The sequence below is a fragment of the Arctopsyche grandis genome, chromosome 6, assembly GCF_051622035.1.
Source record: "Arctopsyche grandis isolate Sample6627 chromosome 6, ASM5162203v2, whole genome shotgun sequence".
Lineage (NCBI taxonomy): Eukaryota > Metazoa > Arthropoda > Insecta > Trichoptera > Hydropsychidae > Arctopsyche > Arctopsyche grandis.
In genome coordinates this window covers 19,681,696-19,705,386 of record NC_135360.1, presented here as the reverse complement: position 1 = coordinate 19,705,386, position 23,691 = coordinate 19,681,696, and the positions used below count along the sequence as shown (strand labels likewise).

Below are 23,691 nucleotides of genomic sequence, written 5' to 3'. Positions count from 1 at the left end.
CCGCGATCTCGTATTTTCGATACAATGTCGCGTCAACCCTTTGCGCCCGGGGCGAGGTGACACAGCTATTTCGTCAAATAACTCACCCAGGTCTCTCGGCTTAAAATGTTAACGCTATCAATCATGCACCTCCCACGGCTTTGGCGAAACGAAACGTCAATGTGAACACTATTGACGATGTTAATATTTGTTTTTTGGCGACATTGAATTCCCTCGACCGACCGTTTTGATGTCGCGTGCCGCCTTAAAAACCAATCGATCATTTTTAATGCCAAAACGGCAAGCAATCAAAACCGATAAATGGAAAAACGCGATAGACTCCACGGAAGCAGCTCACATTTCCAATCTTATTTCGATATTTGCGAAATATTAATCGCAGATTGAATACCCCCATACAACAACTACACACGTATTATACTCCGAATAGCGGGAAGAAATATGCACTAGATTAAATTGTCTCTTTTCTCGATTGTGCAAAAGCTCTTTTTTTGTTTTGCTACGCTGCAAAACTTTATTAAATGCTCACACACACATACAAAGAAAAATAAAATTGTGGGAAGTATAAAAAGTATTGTACGAATAAAACCTTTAAGGCTCTCCAGGCGCTATAAAGTACTCAAAAGAATATGGAGATATACATATAAAAAATGTGTATTTTTTATATGATGCATTTTAAATTGTAATATTCTCTAATGGAAATTGGAGAAAAGCGATACGGCTTTTGCGTATATGTAAAAAATGAATATGAACGTTTTACGATGAAATATTTTGCTTGTTTGATTGAAAATATTAAGTTTGAAATGAAAATAATTAAATTTAAATGAAAGCTTATGCATTTATGTAATTACAATATATATCATAAATCTTCTTATACATAAATACTAATTATATATCATTTCTATGAAAATTCTCCATTAAAATATGTATTATATTTTAGTCTTATTTCGTATCCATGTAATCTTGTATTTAATAATACTCATGTTGCGAACGAACGCACAGATTTATTAAAACGATATATTTGATTAATTAGACGACTGTTCAATTAATTTGCTATTTGTATGATACTATATACAAATATTTCAGTAATATTCGAGACATATTACTGAAATACACTTGAGACATACTACATATGTACATACGTATTATTCAATTGTAAAATACGTATATACATACATATGTATGAATATATGTAACAACAACATTGACCGAAATGTTAATAAAAATTTACATAAAAACTACACAATGCGAAAACTTTATTTTTATTTACTATTGTGGGTTGAAAATACCAAAGAAATAAGCATTGCAATAAGGGAATGTTTGGATCAGCAAAACGACCGTTTTGAAGCAAACCACAGCTATTGTCAATATCGAAAAACATATTCGCCATATCTCCCCGATATTACATATCTGTATACATACTTGAATATATGATACATACATACATACATACGTCGATGCTTATTATTATTCGAGCATATACATGTAAATACATACACATTCCGATTGAGATACGGAACTACTTACTACATAAAATAATTATTTAGAGCAAATGAAACAATCGCGGCAATATTTCCCCAAAACACGTTCACAAAGACGACGATGAATCCGCGCTTTCCCTCCCCATTTCCTTTCCAATTCCATTAATTCCTAAGTTATCCGTTGTTTGACATTGAGCCTGCGTGACGAGTTGTGTCGCAAATGTCACTCGCAATATTCCTTATAATGTAGATAGTGGAAATACACGAAATACTCATATTTACTGTTGCCCATTATTGCGTAATATACGTACGTATAAGCATACATAATATCCCCTTTTATCAAACGGATTGTCCTCACCATACATACTACGTATCTAAATATAATATAATACATGCCCAATAATTAAATTGAGAGTAATGTGAAACGGGGTGCATACACAGTGCTCATAAACGCATCGCATAAACGAGTCTGTTCCGTAATCAATTCAAATTGTTATTGTGCTTTGACGTTACCGACGATTGATTAAAGCACTTTATTATCTATATATATATTCCTTCGGCTTGATTAATACATGTGAAAGGCCGGTATGGCATACAAAGCGTTGTATTTGCGTAGAAATTTGTACAGAAATAGAATATAATTGAACTAATCAATTACTTTTGAAAGGAATACGGAGATTTGCAGTCGAAGGATAAAGGGGATGAACAAACGAAAATGGTCAAATACGTACACAGATAAGAAAGGGTAGAATAAAGGATTGTTAAATGTGTACATTCAAGTTTGTATATCAGCTATACATATGTAATATATGTACATACATACATATTTTTGGCTATGATCGCTTGAATTTATATGTATAATATGTATACGTAATTAATATATACTACATATCATTTACGACATATTAAATTTTATCTAATTTTTTTAAACTATAAAAATATTTTAAACATATTGTATCCGCACACAAATTTTAGTATAACATGTTTGTGCTGTGTAAATATTATGAAAAAAATATGGAAGTAAATATATTTTAGGGCGATTCACGTTCTGTTATTTAATTTGCATATATTTGAAAATTTTTATTATGTTTGCGGAAGGAAACAAAAACAAAGGGTTTCCGAATCAGTAAAAATACAAGTCAATTTATATCAAAGTATATGTAAATATACGGATGAATAGATATTAATTTCAATATTAAAAAATCCAAAAAAAAATTCTCGAAATCAATATTACATATGCACTCAAAGAGTAATGGAATGCTCGGCATAACGAAGAAAGATAATAAACGGAATACGTAGGTGAAAAGTATGACAATGGATATAGTGGAGAGAGTAAAGAAAGTGAAGAGATGCCAATAGGTGGGTCACGTATCTAAAAGAATGAACGAAACGTGGACAAAGGAAGAGCCGGAATGGTACCCGAGAGAGTAAAAAAGGATAAAAGGAAGGTTACAAAGAATATGAGTGGATGAAATTAGAAAAATTTGTAGAGTGAGATCGATGATGGTCAGAAGACACTTAAAAGTGCGGCACGGCACGCCAAGGTAGACTCCAGCTGTGATATGCGTATCTTCATGCCATTTTTAACTAGTAAGATCTTATTATTTCGACAAATTTCTCCTATATTTCTTTAAATATAAGAAATTGTGTGGGGTGGAGTGGATGGTGGGCGGCTGTAGATGATAATTATGAAGATTACATAAACATACAAATCTTCGCTTTAAAAATGTCCACCATAGGCAAATACATTATGATAATTTTATTTATATACAATATAAAATCATAAACTACATATGTATTTAACAAAAATACAATCATAAAGTATGAAAAGCATTGTTTATTGACTTTCAAATCAAATCTTCAACATCACAAGATTACTTTATAGATATCTTATAAAAAAGGAGGTTTGTAAAAAGAGACATGCTGTTGACGTTATAATTATTTACGTTATAATTATTAGATCTTTTAGAATTGTGTGACTTGTTGATCAAGATTAACATGATATTGAGTACGTATAAAACTAGAATATATTAGATCATTGTTTTATTAATGCAATACTACTTTCTTAAAAATCTTGTGGAGTCAGAGCCACAATTAACAGTGGATCAGATCGCAGAAATAATGAATTCATCTCATGGAACAGTTTTTCATCATTTTTCATTTAAAAATTTCGTGCCCATCATTTCACTATTTAAAAATTTCCTGAAAATGTACATGAATTTATGGACTGACCTGATATATACATATATAGAAAGTCTTCGTATCCACTTATAGCCGTGCACATTAAAATTAACATATTAAATATTTTAATGATACATACAATGTTCCCTCTAATATTATTTTATAACTATGCACGCATCTGTATAATCTAGACGAGCGCTTCATGCAAAAGCGACTGGAATGACTCGATGGAATTTCGACCGGATAACAAATAGTGTCGTTCGTCGTCGACTCGGTGGATATGTCGAGATATAATCGTTGAATATGTCCGTCGAAATATGTCAAAAACACGTGTTAAATATTCACTCCGCGAGCGCGGGAAAAGCGAGAAAATGGGTTTTCGAAAACCCCACTTCATCATCTCGAGTGGGCGCCGCGCAGCACACTCGAGGGAATTTTCCGAAATTACAAATTTCCCCTACATTAATTCGCAACGCCATTTCGCGACGATGTATGACTGCTGGGTAAAAAATCGGACACCTTACGTTGCAGCATCCCATTTGTCTGCAACTATAGATAAAAGCCGGAACGATCCTGATGCGAATAAAACACGAAGAAACAAAAAATCAAAAACGCTTTTCCAAACTTTCCTATAAAAATAAAAAAATAAAAAATTTTCACTACAACGAATCTTCGGATTATATTCCGTACAAAATATACTACACAATACAAAAGAATGTTGGCATAATTTTAGGATAATATTTTTCATGATCCATTATATTAAATTCCAACGATGTTACATATTTCCGTTACATTAAGTCCATGACGTTGTTGTAAGGCTCTCAATGAAAATTTAATTCAAAAATTTCATCACAGCTCAAACAAAAGGTCCACCAGCGGAATCACAAAATAATATTATGCATAATAATATTATTCAAAGAGTAAGTTCACTCGAAATAAAATAATGTAATTTCCTGCAACGAGCAGTGCTTGTTTACGATATTACTACGTACTAAAAAAAAATACGAAGCATAATTGACGCATAATTTCAAATAGTTTTATCCAAAGTGAATACGTAATTGAAAAGGCATAGTTAATGTGTGTGTGTTGACGTTGTATTATCTAAAATTCACGTCATACACAAATTCCGCATATCAAATTCTGTCTACAATGGAAGATAAAATCGTTTATCTCGCAGTATAAAATCGTTATACTGTCGTTACATTCAACATTGTTGCCGGAAATTATAAATAATCATAATCATTACCTCGGATTTTCCGCTGATGAGGCAGGTCGCAACGTCTGTGGCTTCCAAATATAGCGAGTCTTTCTGTAAAAAAAAAGTATAAACAATTTAAACACATGTATTATGTTTTATGCCCAATTTATTTCCGTTCCATTATTCGTCTGCGTGTTTACGATAGCACATTCAAAATTCACGATAAGTACGATGAGATTGCATCTTGTTACATCCTGATATAATACGATTGGAAGTTTCGCCATAGTGTTGCAGTGTAAATCGCACATTTCCCGGGATTTCCCGTTTATTGGTGTCGTAAAGCTTCCCCTTCTTACGCGTGCACGCCGAGATGCAGGAAGCATCGAATCGTCTGCACTACATAGGATGCATCTCTTACTTAGGCAAACAAACAGACGAACAGATCGATAGAATAATCACGAAGGAACAAACCACAATTTGTATTTTTTGGAAAATTTCAAACATAATTTATATTTGAAAGTGGCCTGAGTCCAATTTTCATTTCCAAAAACACTATTTTAGTGTGACAATTCACAAAAAGTTATCGCTAATTTTAATTCGATATGTCTAAAATCTCGGAAAAGAAAAATTAACTTACATATTACAGACCTTAATATTTTTAAATATTGTAAAACGCAGATCATTATATTTAATGTTTTGCGAGATATTTCTCGAAATGAAGCAAATTAGACTTATGCCATTTTCGAATATAACGGCTCGTATATAAAAATATCTTTGAAATTCGCTAAAACTCGATTAATTTCTATACCCATTAAAGATAAAATCCCTTTAAACATTATTGAAAAGTATTTTTCTAATTCACTGCAACCACAACCATCCATTGTACATACATATGTATGTATATACTATATCTTCAATATTGCTTTTAATTTAAAATTACATATTGATCGCTTGGTGCACAGATATTGTATGTCCAGTAAACCAGCAGCGTGGTCTAGTGGTGAATGTTGAATTATTTCGTAATTGATGTTACGAGTTTGATTCCCCGCTAAGTCTCGTTGTTGGCCAGACCTTGATTTGTCTAGGTCGATCGTTTCTTATCAGAATTTGCCAGTTTTTCTGATTTTCATTGAAACGATTCCTGTAAAATTGGCGTTTCCTTCCCAATTTTCTGTTGCGAACCTTTAGTTATTGTTATATCTTAGGTTTCGCCATATTGCTCACCATAGATGTCTCTGTGGTTGTTTATCGAATATAAAATTCGTATTGTTACATGAAAGTTATTCATCGTTATTTATCGTATTAATACGATGTTTGTAATATATTTATACTGTCCATGGATGTCAGATATTTAGATTTACATACATGTATCTATGTAATAATTATGTGGACCAGGAAGGCGCATTTGGGGTTTACCTGTTAAGCCTTCCTGGTATATTTGTATATATGTATGTGAAAAATATGTATGTAAAATTAAAAAAACAAATCAAAAAACAAATTTGACCAAAAACCAAGCCATCGATATGCACTAACTCATTTACTATAGGTATAGTACTTTCTACACTTACCACATATGTACATATGTACATCCCGGTATACTAAGCAACTCAATCAACTTTTACAGAACATATGAAAGGCAAATGTATTATTATATATTTTTTAATCTAGATTAGTCGACGTCAAACATTATATATCTAATATATAATTTCGAAATAAACTTTCAATGTATGTTACTACATACATATGTATTGTTGGTTCGCAGAATCTGTGACATCAAATTTAATAAAAAAAAAACAAATGAATATTCAAATAAATTTAAATAAAATAAAACGATTCAAATAAATTTAATTAAATGTTTACTATGTATTAGATAAACCATGTTTAAGCGGTTTATATCACAAACACCGAGCGAAGCCGCGTAAAACCACTAGTTTTATGTATAATGTAATACATACATACATACATATGTAAATATATTTGACACAAGAGTAAAATTATTATTAATTATTTAATTAGTTCTATTATTATTATTATTATCAAAACGATTCCAAAATTACATTCGACAAAAATTTTTTTTTGTTCATCAAAAGATTCTCAGAAACGAAGTTGAGAGTATAATATCATATGTAACCAAATTATTAAACAAACTATTTTTCCTCTAGTAGAGTATATCATATGTAACCAAAAACCCTACGAGAGACCTACATACATATATGCGGACAAATCAATAATTGAATACCAACAAAATAAAATGACAAGCTTTCCATTCGAAACCACACACACACTTCATTCACCGTCAACATAATCCAAACCATTACAATATAACAAAATCAACTAGCTTTTGAACCGGTTGATTAGACCGCAGCTCTTACGAGCCTTCATTCACGCACAAATATGCACAGCACACTTATGTACGTACTTACTAACTAAGTATTATTTACCATTGCAAACATTCCCCATAGACAGCAATATCAGTATTGGTTCTGGAGCACTAATGTGAGATCTCGAACCGCCTACCTTTCCGTGTCCTCTTTGATGTGGAATATATAAATAATCATGTGTTCGTGTGTGTAAAGTGGGCATACTACGACCCACATTTCACGAGGACGAACGTTTGAAAGACGCCGCAGAACAAATTTGTCGACAGGCACGCAAATGTCGTATATTCTATCTATCTAACATGCATACATACATATGTACCTTCCTACTACGACTTTGACGGGTGAAAATTGATTCGACAACTTTGCAGAAAGTGATTTAAGTCGTATAATATATCTTGCGTACACACACACTATGTATGTAATATATATATAAAAATAAAGTATAATATGACCATATTTTACCATTAAATTTCGGTTAAATCGCCTTGAATCAAACTAAAAGGATAATGACTTAAGCATTTTACCTTTTTTTAGCATCTTACCTTTACCTTTTTTACTAGCCTCTTCATACTTCGCTTTCGATTTTTCCTAATTTCGTCTGATTTCGTCTGAAGAAATTTGGTTTCTGATCCAATCGTTTTCAAACTTTGCCATTTTGCTCGGTTTGGTCATTAATATATGTGGAAGTCAAGTCAAGTCCTCCATTACGATGGTGAAAAATAATCGTAATAGACATGCTTGAAAATACATACTCCATTATCTTTCTCGGTGACGTCTATTTTTATTGACGTCCATTGCCGGATTTATCCACACTATTCCGATCGTTTTTTCCCTTTCCCCCCCCCCCCTCTCGCTTTGTGAGATTTTAATTGTTTAAACGCCATTAACTTTTTCTTTTTTCACTCAATATTTTTTATATTGAGTGAAAAAACGTCCAGTTTAAAATGTGTAGTTTAAATTGAAATAATGCAAAATATGCAAGGTTAATTAATAAAATTAGCTATAAAAATCATTTCATCGTGTATTAAATATCGAATAATATAAAATAAGTGCAAAAAATAACGACTTGAGTAGAGCCGTCATTCCCAGGGGGATATCATTCTCACATTGGCCGCTGAGCGCAGAGTACTGAGTTTCCCCTCTCTCTCGCATCTGTGAGGCACGTGTAGAAGGGGCTTCCCGCAAAAATATATATTTCTGTTTATATTTATCATTGTTTTATTTCGTAATGACACAATTCGAATCATAGAGGTTTTGATGAGGAATACATGAAGATTCTGCACTCAGTATATTTGGTGATATAAAATAAAATATAAGTACTTGTCACTCGTTATCCATCACGGTGCGGCAAGTTTTAATTTATATTTAATATGGTGGCATTACAGGTCTTGTAGCGACACCTATGGTCAAAATATGTAGTACATATATACTATTGAGGTGACGAATGGGCCGTTATAATTGAAAGTAGCATAAGTCCACTTTTCTTCATTTCAAGAAATATCTTGCAAAATAATATATATATAATGTTTCACGTTTAACAATATTTTAAAATACTGGTGGCTTTTAATACGTTTATTCTGCTTTTCCAAAATTCTGGACATATCGGATTAAAACAAGTGATAAAAATTTTTGAATTGAATAGGTGACCAATTTGACCAAATTAAATGGCCAGTTTTTTTTCAATAAGTGGTCAGTAACTTTAACGCAAATTAGTGATTATAGTTCACTTAAAAATAAACGGTCATTAAATTGCTTAAGTAATTTTTTGAAAGACAGACAATAACCAATTAGGCATTGATCGATAATATAGGTAGCTTACGGACCATCTATTTGAGTCTGACCAAATAAAACGGTCACTACTTTCAAAACGGTCAATCTTGAAACATTTCTGAATATCTAAAATTCCGATGATAACTTGTCGAATGAAAAAATCCAAACTTTCTTTTACAATACAAGTAAACACAGGCTACATTTCAATCCCATTCTTGTGAGTCAAGTAAACTTTCCTCTATCATAAATTGTATATTTACAAAGATGAGATAGGTATGCTAAGCAACGTCTTCCAGTTCTAGAGCATAACATAAATATTACATAACATCACCGATGGTTAAATTGTTTGGGTTAAACATTGAAGACAACAGATCAATAAAGTGAAAAACAGACGTTAACACGAAGATTATGAAAACAAAATAAATGAGATAATGTGAAAAACGTTCCTGTTCAAACATGTGAAATTAGATGGGGGAGACTATCATAGGCAACTGATAACCAACTGTCATCACATCGATCTGACAGTTTTTTCATATACATATGTATATACCAAGAAGGCCTAACAGATAAACCCCAATGCGCCTTCCTGGCCAATTACAAATAATGCAGCATTTTTATTACACAAGTCGCTGAATTACGAGAAATCTATGAATTTTAACTTGTACATAAATTTTATGTACAAGTATGTATGTAGGTGGGAAGGTTTTTTGCCAATTTAATCGAGGAACCGTTTCAACAATAAAATCAGAAAAATTGGCAGACTCTGATGGGAAACGATCGACATGGAGTCATAAATATCCAAATCTGACCAACAGCATTACAGATAACTGAGAATAAATTATTTTCAATCGCGATCAACTCACGGGATCAAATCCGGCGCCTCTCGGTGCTAGGCAAAAGCCCAACCACCGAGCCATGCTGCTGGGTCGGTGATTGATTGATTGAGTTGATTCTAATGATTATATTCTTCTAACGTTATACCGGAAACATGTGCTTACTTTAACTAGAGCTAACCTCCGCATGTTGGAAAAATATCAAAGTGATCCGAAGAGTGGAAGTGGTTCAAAATCAGTTCAAAAAAACGCGCCGCATACAGACAGTGAGTGAAACTAATTAAGACCGTGAAAATTTTCTCTATTATAAAAACATAAAATCAACGTACTGATGAAAAAAGCTGTCTATGTTTGTCTACAGTTTTTTTACACGAAAATATAATCTTTCAACCGACTGACTTACAAATTACGATAATATCATGAATAAAATAAATTATAAATACGAAGCAAAATTACACCCGATAATGAGACGCAACGATGATGATTTCATGTATAATGAAATTACGAGCACTTTCGCAGCATCCTGTAAGCAGGCGAGGTGTTTACGTCGCTCATTCAAGCACAGTCCGTCCTCCCGCGAATGCAAACAATTCTCGACGCGCGCAATTACGCGATAAATCGCCGGAAAAGCGCGTATAATTTTCCGTATATTTTTCTTATTATTTTCGAAGAGTTTTCCCGAGTGTCTGACATTATTGAGGTGAACGGCGCGGCAGACTCTCGCGAGTAATTTTATTCGCCGGCAATTTGTTACTGCCCGCTACAGACATCGGAATTGCTAATTTGACTCCGCATCAACCCCCCTTCAACCAACCACCACCACCACTACCCCCCCCCTCCCCTTTCCCCATTTTTGGATAAAACCCTCGTCGTCGTTTCTTTTTATTTTACGGTCGGCATTCTTATCGGAAACCGAAACTGGAACAGTCCGAAAGATGACGTTCTGTCTTTCCGGGGGCTCCTTTCCTGTTTGAAAAATGAGCTCCCCTCGCAATTATTATTTACAGGGTACAATGCGAAACGTGTCTGGCACACACTGAGCGTCGAGAGGGTAGCCTGGGATGCGGCACAATGCGAGCAGGAGAACAATGGTGTCCTAAACTTCCTGGAAGAAGACGTTCAGTCGCCTGAACGAAAGGAAATGGTATATAGTTAAGCAGACAGGTGGTGTGCTGCGTCAGCAACCATTTTCAAGAATTATAAATAATGCCCATAATTAAATACAGACGTTATCACGTTGCGGCAAAGCCTCAATCCTACTCCTCTTTGTTTATAATTAATATCATTTAGCGGCTCTTTAATACTAACTTCTCCGCACATGCGAGTACGGAATATAAACGAGTGATTATTATTTTTAACAAACCTATATCTCCATTTATACAGTTGTATACCTATATAATATATATATATATATATATATATATATATATATATATATATATATATATATATATATATATATATATATATATATATATATATATATATATATATATATATATATATATATATATATTTATATATATACAAGTAATCAAGCACACAGGTATTTGGTAAATTAAATGTATGAAAAACAAAGTAAGCAACCAAACAAACAACGATTATGTATTATACATACATGCATATTTTTATTATTTTATTTTTACGAAAACCCAATGCGCTTTCCTAGACAATTAATTACAAACAATGCGTCATTTTTATCACATAAACCGCTGTATTTCGAGAGGCTTGAGAACGAAATTAACGATTATTTAATTAATCTATAGAGACATCTATGGATTATTTATTTATTATTTATTATATATTTATATTATTACATTTTATACTAGGAAGGCCTTACAGGTAAACTCCAATGCGCCTTCCTGGCCAATTACAAACAATGCATCATTTTTTATTACGCAAGTCGCTGAATTACGAGTCACTGAAAACTCGCAAATTAACGAGACATCTATGAATTGTACATAATTTTTATTGTACATTAATCATATTCAAATAGTGGTGACGTAGTAGGTGGGAAGGTTTTTAGCCAATTTAATCGGGAACCGTTTCAACAATGAAATCAGAGAAATTGGCAAACTCTGATAGGAAACGATCGACCTGGAGTCACAAATATCCAGGTCTGACTAACAGCATTACAGATATACTGAGAATACATTCTTTTCACTACAGATATACTCAGAAAAAATCTTTTCAATCGAGGTCAGCTCATGGGATTGAACCCGGCGCTTCTCGGTGTTAGGCAGAAGCTTAAAGACCGAGTTATGTTGCTGGCTGCACAACTTGTACATACATTTTTACATATTGTACATAAATCAAATTCAGATATTTAGACATAGCGGGTAGGATGGTTTTTGCCAAATTGATGGAACTGTTTCAACAATGAAATCAGATAAATTGGCAAATTCTGATAGGAAACGATTGACTTGGAGTCATAAATATCCAAGTCTGACCCGCCAGCATTACAGATTAGTACGGGATAGAACCCGGTAATTTTTCTGTGCTAAATATAAACGCAACCACCGAGCCATACTGCTGGCTATATTCATGAAGGATTCCAATACTAGCATTATCAAAACCGGTATTTCCAGTAGTACAAAATAGACTATCGGCAGTACCGAAATATATTATAATAGTAATTTCAATTATATGTTAGTTAAATTGTTTTGAATTTAGAAGGAAAGTTAAGAGAGCTGGACACCAGCGCTTTGCCCATACAAACGTATTACACTTCTCCCTTCCTCAATTATGGCACTAAAGAACTTATTTTTTAATATGCTATGGATATCCACCATAGACATGTTTCTGTAGTTTTATTTTTTTGATTAGCTATTTTTTATAGGAGCTAGGAGATGCCAAACATCTATAAAATCGCCTCTTTTTTACACCCACGAAAAGAGTCCAGCGTGCTTATTTAACGGTTGATTTTTAAAAAAATACGAGCACACAAACATAGAAAATACCTTTTTCATACCGATGGTGAAAATTTTTTTTAAATTGTCGCATTCACTCAATATATATATCGAAGAAAGGAACGACAACAAAATTAAGGTTTCGGGTATACAGCCCTCTTAATATATAAAATCAATAAATAAAAGAAAGTGGATAAAAAAAACAGCAGAGTATAAAATTTTGTTACGATTTAAATAATTTGAATAATTAATTAAATTTTGCTATCAAACAGAAGGTGACGTTGCGTGTAAACATTATATTAATGGGATATCAAATATAAACCGATCGCTATTCAAATTAGCAATGCATCTTTTCTCAACTGCTCTAGAGTAACCCGTTGTGATATGAAGCGAAAAAATATATGGCGCTCTACACGCCATGAGATAAATAATGTGCTCTCAGGTCTGATATAACTTTCGCCTCAAAGCTTACGAAATATTCAAAATTTTATCTTCACTTTGTATAAAAAAGCCGCCACGTCTTTAAACACTCCGAATTAATGCGATTATTATTTCATAAATAAACAATACTACGAAATCTTATTGCGATTTTATAATCGCCCGTCTCTTTGCCTCGAAGCGCGGAAAAAACCTTTAAAAGAATTTTATAAGAATTACAAACATTTTTTACGCTATTTGTTTACAGTAGACGATCAAATGCGCGTGTATTTAAGTGGGTATTTACAAAATGAATATTTCTTTTATGTTGTGTATATCATGCGAAACGCTTGTCCTTAATTTGAGGGGCACATCTGTTTTGGGTGGTGAGGGGGGGGCAGTATATAAGAAATTTGCGAAGGGTGGCAGTACGAGCGTTTTGCAACAAATGTACCTTTTATATTACATAAATTTCCCTTTCTTTCACATTTTATTACCGGGTATTATTACGCGCTTAATCTCAATAAATCAAAGCCGCTTTGAATCTCGAAGGCAAACAATATCGAAAAGTTCTAGTTTACATTTAGAAAGTTCGAAGTTGAGGCGTGAAAAGCTTAAACCTTCCATATGTCAAATTTAAAAATGATACACACATATACATATGTACATATAATCACAAAAATCTATCAAGATTAAAACATTATTTCATCGAGTGTGACCAAGTCTTATTCATGATATTTTTTTGTATCATTACATTTTTCTTACAACGTTCAATTTTCGCAGTCCGAATTAACAAAAAATAATTTACAGTAATTTATATTTTCCGGCAATTTGAGCACAAAAAATTACAAATGAAAAAAAATGATGAAAACGATGCCTATTTTACGCATCGTTACTTTATAATGTAATATTGAATCTGCTATCCTCGAACGATTACTATAATATACATTTTTTTCGCTTAAAAAAATACGCAGTAAAAAATCGAGAATTATTATACATTTTGTAATGTGAATAAAAAATCGGTACATTTAACACGATAAGCATAATGTGTAGTGTAATTCGTGTAAAATGTAATAATTTTAATATGAAAAAAAAAAATGGAATATAAACAACAAACCTCGCATTTAGACTGGCTGATGTCTGAAAGATTGAGTCGAAAAATGTGGTCCCTGCAAAAAATGAAATTACAATAAACAATTTGAATAATGTGTATACGTTTTGCGATTTTGAATATATATAAGCATATCATGAAAATATTTGCGAGAAGAATCTGAGTGCATTCATTGCGAGGAATATCATAAATTCAATATGCACATCACGTGCATTCAAATTCTATAAAATACTTGCATGATTATATACGGTAAGGTGAGATTTATTCCACAATTGAACCTTTCTCATAGCTATGTCATATAAATTGTGATATTCTATATAATATTTATAGATACATATAAGTAAGCTAGAATGTGGATTGTGCTGGAAAAATCTGCCAGGAAATTGGGTAAAGACCCACAGGGCGTTGTATGACCTGATAACTTTTATTGGAAATCTGTTTTTTATTTTTTTTCTACCCTTCGTCCAAGCTCCACCGGTCATTGAACGATAAAATTACACTCTATTGAAGACTTCAGAAAACGTTAAACCTTTCATTTTGTAAATCGCAACATCCCCTTCATTGACACACACTAATACCTTATAAAATAGCGTATATACTTAATGAAATACTCACATGGCGCCCACGAATAGATAGCCGCTGGCATCGTCCACTCGGAAAGTTTTGTAGTACAGGTGGCCACAGGTGAATTCCGAGATGAAATCTGTCAAAAACGACACATATCATAGCGTCATAATCTCGTGGATATAATATGAAAACTATTATATAACGGCATAAGGGGCAAACGTGCCCTGGCATTAAAACACGCGAGCGACACCCCGAGAAAAAGCTGCTTAATTGATGGAAAATAACTGGCGCGGTGTGTAATTTGGCGCTAAAGCCTTTTGCCTAATTGGGGGATTACTTCTCAGAACAGACCTAAAAGCCCGAATCCGCGTTTCACGCCAAAATTCACGTCGAATTTCGTTTTGCGTTGTCAATCAACGACACTCTTAGCGAGAAATCCCGTCGTTAAATCGGCTAATAATAATAAATTAAAGATAACCATTTAATTAAGGCACATTGTATTGAACATTGCTAGATGAACATGATACAAAGATGATGATATAAAAAATCGAGTGATTACAAAATAATAGATAGGGCCTTTAAATAAAGATACATACAAATGGGGAGCATCGTATTCATCGAAACGCGATTCCCCGAACTCCGAAATATTAGAAGTTCTGTTCTAATATAATATACCAAAGTCTATTTTTGGACTATTCTATGTAATATAATATATAATAAAATGAGCCGTTACATTTGAAAGCGACGGAAATCCAATTTTCACATCCAAAAACATTATTTCTGTTTGACTTAATTCACAAATTGTTATCGCTTATTTTAATTCAATAGGTCCAGAGTCTCGGGAAAGCAAAATAAACGAATAACTGGCCACCACAAAATATTATATTTAATGTTTTGCGAAATATGTATTGGACGAGTGCAAAAAGTCAAAATCGACTTATAAAGCGTGACGATACGGCGCAATATTGCTTGCGTCGTATCATCGAGTCAATATTGTCATAATCTGGTGTTTCAGTAAACATTCATATGCACGTGACAGCACTTTCGTCATTACAGGTACATTCGCCACTATAACGTCACGTCATACGTGGATATTTCCACAATGTCCAATGAAAGCCAGTTCTGATCGATACGTTTCGGTGACATGTACTGCTGTATAGTATGAATATATCGTTTCGGGTACTGTTGTTACGTATATGCCACGTACATGTTACGGAACATATGAATGTGTGCATATAAAATGTACTAAGGAATATTTTTCGTACAGCTGTTTACGTGCTGTCCGTTTTAAATGAACCTTTATACGAGGGGAAATTAAAGGAACGTGGAAACCAGAACGGAAGAGATTACGTGTCTTAAGAATCTGTGAGAATAGTTTCAATGGTCTCCAAGGTGCAAGTAGCTATAACGCACCAGAAGAAGTAGAGGAAATCCGATATTGGATGAAGATAAAACAGATAACATGACGACGACAAATAATATCGCATGATACGATGTGTGAAAAGCATATAAACAATAAAATTTTTTTGGAACGCAATTGAAAAATGTCGTAATCGATATCACATAGAAATTATAAATATGCGATATCACATAGAAATTATAAAAATCCAATGAATATACAGACGATACAATTTAATGTCATGTGAAAATCGTAATATTTAAATAAAATAAACAAATGATAATTACCTCCATAGTGTACTCAACGAATATATCGAATGTTTGAATAATGGCTATCTGTCAAATAAACTCGATTGCGCGGAAATAATACATAACGATTACACACCAATATCGACTTAACGCTTTGTGACATACAAACTATAATCGCTTTGGTTTTTAAAAGGCACTTAAGCCCATTTACAATCGCGAAAACATTTTACATTCGAAGCGGACATACGACGTTAGTACCGAGCGAGCATTCACTGTTTGAACGATGCGACACTGATTTGGCCATAATATCAACATAATTATCCATCAATAATACAATATGAGTGAATTCAATTGAAAATGAAAACGCGATTAAAATCGGTAATTTATCAAATTGCTATATTTAAAATTGTTTTGTCGAGTTTTTTCTAATAAACCTATGCATTGTGTATATTTAAAGAAAAGCAAAAAAAATAGAGAAAAACAAAAGAATGACACTTGTTTTTGCAAACAAAAGAAAATCGATATACAATAGCTTGAATAAATAATGTACATATTAAAGGTTATATTTAGTATAATTTTTATCCTTTTCTTTACAAATTATCATATTATTTTGGAAACCCCCCTCCCCCTATTTAGGGTGTGGCGTAATTTATGAAGTATCAAAAATATATTTCGTCGTATAATAAAAGTTATTACTGTCATAATTTGCTTAAATAGTGTAGAACTTAAATATTTTCATTTAATTTGAGTTTTTTAATTACATATTGTGACATTTTTGAAGATGCGTGTGTATTTACAGGTTTAGGCCAGCGCGAGCTCACTCGAAAACGTAAATTTACTCTTAAAGACTATTTATAGCTTAGAAAATGTCAAACTTATTTTTGTAGCATATTTTCGGTGGAAAATCGTTCATTAAATCGCAAGACCGATTAATTTATCGGATATTGGATCCTTTTTTAAAACTTAATTTGCTTTATATATCGTTCAATATGTGCCCAAAGCTGTGGAAGAAAAGGTCAAACCACATAGGTACATACATACATACATACATACAAAGTCCGATCTTTTTTTACTAAAAAAAAAAAATAATCGGAATATTTTTTTTAAAGAAAAATATACATAATAATTTGTAGGGGGTAGCATAAAGTAATCAAATGGCAATAATCAACTCGTTTATATGGTAACCGAATATCAAGCGTATTATTGACGCGTAGTTATTAATATCCACATGCCTAAATGTGGTGAAATCGCTTTTGTTTTCCCAATGCTGAGATATTAGTGTCGAGAGCTACGCGAAACGGTGTGAGAAGAAGATCGAAATGGTCCAGAGAATCTTTCGATGGATGGGGTCTGACGGACGAGATGGGGAGAGTAAATAGAAATGAGCAATCTGAAGAAAACTAGCTTGAGAAGAATGGATGGTAATCGACCCAATAATACAAGTATGTACCTTCTGAAACATATATACATTTGTATGCCACATTGTTAATCTATTATATATTTTATACACGTATCCAAGTAATTATGTATTAGTAACTATGTACATTCAATTGTTATAATTGAATACAAATATTATCGGTTGATTGAATAGGTCGCGTACATTCTTGAAACATATAGATTTTTCATCTTAAAAACAAATCGCCTATTTATTTATTAATTATTTTATTTGGGGTGCTTTTGAAGAAATTTAAAAGTATTTGATTGGATTTAGAATTGAAAGGTTCACAATTCAGTACAATGAAGATATATTTGATTTTAAACTGGAATTATTGATTTTTGGTGCCAAATTTTGCGAATATTCAACAATTTAGTTGTTTGGATTTTAGTTTTGAAAAAATTGAAAAGTATGGTCGTTTTTAATAAAATTGTATAAAAAATTGCACATAGAAAAAATCCTTTTAATTTAATTCTTAAGCGCACAATAGAGGCTTTTAATAAAATACAGGATCATTCAAAAACATATTTTCAAATAGAGTGGCCAAATTTGTAATAGTCTATCCAATGAATTAGTAACTTCTGGTAACTGAAACCATTTTAAAAATAAACTAGATGACTTCCTTAAAATAAATGGGTTTTTGTAATTCTTCCTTTTGACGAGGCACTTTTTTTTAAGTTAAGTTTATATTTTGCATTTTCTCTGATTTATTTTATTTCCGTCTATTTTGAGTAGTTATTACTTTCTTTGTTTTCGATTTTTTTTATTATCTTGTTTAATATTTGTATTTCTGTACTACTGTATGTATATATGTACATATTTTCAAACCCCTCGAGTCAATCGGCTTTGCCACCTTTCCAAAGTATTCTTAAATAAATAAATAAATATTCAAACATATAGATTCATATATATGTACATATGTATGTATATACATTCACATACATATATTCAACATACATACATACATAAAACGAAAAAATATATAGAGAATTAAATAAAAAAAAATAATAATCAATATACTAAACGACTATACTATGTACATATGTAAGTATATTCGGAATTCCTACCTTTGAATTTCGTCATAGTAACCGAAATTTTCCAATGGACGTTTACTAAAATGGTTCACGGTTTCAACCCATTTTACTAGCAAATTATGATAAACGAAAAAGAGGATTACAATGGAAATTTAATTCCCTTGTGGGAAATTTCCACTCTCTCGAAATTTCAGTCATATTTATTAACATTATAATAAAATACATAATTTTCAATTATTTTGTACTACAATATAAAGCAACTCAACCAACAACCAGATATAAATACATACTACACAAGTTGACTTGGAACTGTGCTTTTCAAATTCCATTCGATTCAAACTATTCTAGTAATTAATAGTAAGGGCTTTCAGAAAGGGGGAGGAATACCTTGAGCTTGTCGAAGATGCCTCTCCGAGAGACAGCACTGCCTCTCGCCGTAGAAATACCAGGAATTTTCATAATGGCCGGCCGCCCTGTCGCAGAGGCCTATTAGGCACAGCCACAAAAACGCCACAAAACCGACGCTCGTCTCCAATTTGCGTACACCAATAAAAGTTTTGCAAAACGCTAAATTCGCCACTTTGTCGCCGTCGAAAGTTTTCCAGCGCCATCTCAACACTCTCAAAAGTCCGACACTTTTTTCACGTCGTCCATTGTTCGCCTTGTCTTCTTTCATATTTCACCGAATGTTTCATACGCACGACGAGTCTCTTCCATTATTATTACGGCGAATATTTTCGCACTGTTGCGGCACGTTCATTTCTGTACGATTCCGAGTGTGTGTGTGGGTACGTAGTATTTGGGTGTGTAACGTGCGGAGAGCCTACTAGATATTTTAAACAAATTTAATTATAATTGCGTGTAGAATGCCGGCCGCCGTAGGCCGGGCGTTAATATTCCGGCTCGATTCGTGGACTGCAATTAAATTTGTAATTAAAACGCAAATTCGTTTTATTTTACGCGATAAGGGATAACGTGGTATCGGGGCGCGTTGCTCTAAATCCTCTGCGCTTCCCGAATAGTGCGAAATTTGTGCGTAAAAAGGGAAATGATTCAAGTACCGAAAATATCTACAGAGTATGTATGTATGTATGAGTGTTCTATGCCATTCCATGGTCTGTACGTTTCTTTTGGAATTGAAACAATGCTAAAAGGCCCCATTGTAAAAGTGTTTATTTTTGCGTTCACTTTCCTGGCCCTCATGAGGGGGCCCCAAGTACCCCTGTTTATCCCCTGATGTATGTAATGTAAGAAAGAACGCGCACCGACACCTCAATGTTCTGAGGGAAAGAATACCCGAATTTATTTATATTGGATGTTGTACTTACATACATATATAATACATACATACATACAATCCACATATACATACCTATAAGAATTAACTAACTCAATTTGGGTAAATGTCTCAACTTTAATAACTGAGTACATACTGAGTACTAGTTAAATTACAAATCATTTCAGTATGTTTATTTGCGGTATTGAGATGAATGATTATGAATGATTATATAATAACGGAATACGTGGGTGAGAAGTATGACAAGGGTAGTGGATATAGTAGAGATAGAGAAGAGATTAAATTAGCAATGGGTGGGTCACGTAGCTAGAAGAATGGATGAAAGGTGGACAAAAGAAGTGTTGGAATGGTAGCCGAGATAATGTAAAAGGGTGAAAAGAAGGCCACGAGGAAGATGAGTAGACGAAATTAAGAAAATAGGAGTTGCGCAAAACAGAAACCAGTGGAAGCGTATTTGAGAGGCCTTCATTCAGCAGTGGAGAGTGAAGAAATTTATATGGCAATAAGTGGTCACTGTGTCATCTAATAATGGACGAAAGGCAACCGAAATAATGTAAAAAGGGGAAAATAATGCAGCAAGAAAGATGGGTTGACAAAATTAGAAAAATATATGGAGTGAGATGGATGACAGTTGTCCAAAACAGAGACGAATGAAAGCGTGTTGAAGAGACCTTCGTCCAGCAGTGATGGTGAGTGGCTGTAAATGATGATGAAATAATACGTAAAATGACATCAACTTCAGCTAGGTATAGAACTTTCGTTCTTTAGTATTAGATGGATTATACATGTGTTAGGTGTGTTCTAATTATAGGTGTATACTTAGAAATTCACATGAAATGTGACATTATATAATTTATATATTTCACCTAAATTCCATTTTAAAACGTATTTGTTTCAATTGACATCCTTCAATTATTCCTCTTATTATTCTTATAAGGTCTTGCAAACCCGAATTTATTTTATTTGTATGCATACATAGCGATTGATGTGGGAATAAAAAATTGTAAATTAATTGTATGTATACTGATTATTCTATTCTGAAAGTTACTGTAAAAAGTTCTCGAAGTGCAAAAACTACGGCTTCACCAAAATGCAAATTTTAAATTAAAAACGTTACGACGTGACACAATTCTCAATATTACCCTGTTTCCTTTCCTTAAAAGACAAAGTTTTTATTATTGCTCGTAAAAGCGTATTTCACACTCGTACAAAAAAAAATAGTATACTATTATACGTACCTATGTACATGTATTGTACAGAATGTAATGCAAAACTAAATTAACTTCAGTTATTAATCATGCGCTATCAAGATCGTTTCGAAATGCCTAATCCGAAATTTGAATATGCATAGTAGTGGTAACGAGAAGCCGTCGACTTCAAAAGCGGGGTATTTTTTATAATCGAAACAAGATTTCGTGTTTGTCTTTGTGTTATTTTTTTGCCCCATAATAATTAAAAGGGGATTAAAGAAAGGCGAGTTTAAGTTGAAAAGCGGTTTCCGATCGGCAATAATAAATTTTCATGAAAACTTGAAAGGTTTCCTCACGTTTCGAAAGCCCAATTATAGTACAATTTCGTTAGGGTACGAAAAGTTACAGAATATATGATAAAAAAGGCGCGCGTGTGACTTTTTTTCGTATATGTATGTATATATAAAAAAAATATACATAATATATCCCCGAAGACAGAATCTTATTACAGCTGATCCCATTTAGCTTGGAGATGTTTCGAAGGATTTTCGCGCGCAAATTTTCATCTCGGTTCGACACAAAGTAACCGGCGAAAATAACTTGGCCCATAACCGGACCGTTTAATCAAAAGGCGAAAGTGACTTTTTATCGCTGAATTATTTCGACGGATCGAAAATTTCCGAATGAAATATTAAACGGAAAAGTTGAAAGCGGGGCGTCGTCGTTTTCTCCGAACGGCCGACGACTTCAAAGGGTTGAAAAGAAAAATTTTAAATAAATCGCCAGATCGGATTTTCATCGCGGAAAACACGCAAACTTTACATCATTCGACACAAACGGTAAAGCGATTAATATTTACTTTATCTATGTATTTATGTACGTAGTAACAATAGATGAAGTTTTTTGATCATGCGAAAATTCGAACTCGTTTTTACATGGTTTTATTTAACTTGTTGATGTTATATATAGTATGTATATGGAAAAAAATTCTTGCAATCAATCAATTTTTGACACACTTTCAGTATGTCAATTTTCTTGAAATTTTGCTTTGATAAATATTTCCAATGACAATACAATATTCTTTAAAAATTCGACGCAACCTTTTCACTAGAAAGTCGTTGAAAAATCTTTAAATCGAAATTGATCGAAGCTTCCTATGTATATATATATATGTATATACATATATATATATATATATATATATATATATATATATATATATATATATATATATATATATATATATATATATATATATATATATACATTTGTTGGGAAATGTTATCTGTTTATTTAGCTACCAAGTCAATTGATCATTATGTTATAAATGTATTAATGTTTTCTAATAGTTCAAAAAATTTTAATTAAAAACCATGAAAGATTTAGAAAGTATTTTTTACGGTTTAAAGGCCCGTTTATATTATTCAGCACTGCGCGTAAAGAGCTCGACACATCACTGCACGGAAAAGATTACTTATATTCATACTATACAGCACCGTACACAGCAGGATAAAAACAGCTTACATATACATTAGAGAGGGCGACGATAATTGATTTATGTATATACAGGTATACACCCCATTTTTACTAACAAGACATCTATTGTCGGCATTGTACATGTATCGATAACAATATTTCTTTCTAACAAATTTTTGCAGCATTTTAAATATCAACAAATTATGAGATGCTGTTATAGGACACAATTGCAAATTTATTGGAACCGTTTCCATTGAAATCAGAAAGAAAACGACCTTGGGGTCACATATGCAAATCTGGCCAGCAACAAAGCCAGGGATAGAGCCCATGACCATACAATCGAAAGCATCACACGCTAACCACTGATCTATTTTGCCGAATATTGCTTGCGTCATATCGTCAAGTCAATATTGTCACAATATGACGTTTCCGAAAATATTCATATGCGCATTTCAGCACTTTCATTAGTACGGGTGCACTCGCCACTATGACGTCACATCACGTGTGAATATTTCCACAGAAGTAGTTATTGTGACGATACGTTTTGTGTGATATGTTCTGCTGTATAATATGAATTGATCGTGTCGGTTGCTGCTGTTTCGGATACGTCACGTAAACATTACGGAACATATGATTGTATTCGTTTGTATTCGTATTATTAAAGAATATTTTTATATTGCTGTTAACGTGCAGTCATCGGCTTGACCTGTACTGGTATAAACGAACCTTTAATTGTCGAAATAAAGTTTTAACATTGAAATTTTGAC

The 23,691-nt window shown here is 32.9% G+C and overlaps 1 protein-coding gene across 1 annotated transcript in view; it reads right to left on the bottom strand.

Annotated features, from left to right (window-relative positions):
• The window catches only part of LOC143913114 (semaphorin-2A-like), a 59,079-nt gene extending 42,294 nt beyond the window's left edge, over nt 1-16,785 (bottom strand). Inside the window, exons 1-4 of the mRNA XM_077432717.1 lie at nt 16,532-16,785; nt 14,894-14,981; nt 14,285-14,336; nt 4,906-4,968 (exon numbers count right to left, since the gene is read on the bottom strand). Of these exons, the coding sequence (XP_077288843.1) occupies nt 4,906-4,968; nt 14,285-14,336; nt 14,894-14,895 (117 nt within the window). The 5' untranslated portion in view covers nt 14,896-14,981; nt 16,532-16,785. The remainder of the gene's footprint in view (nt 1-4,905; nt 4,969-14,284; nt 14,337-14,893; nt 14,982-16,531) is intronic.
• Nucleotides 16,786-23,691: the final 6,906 nt, after the last annotated feature.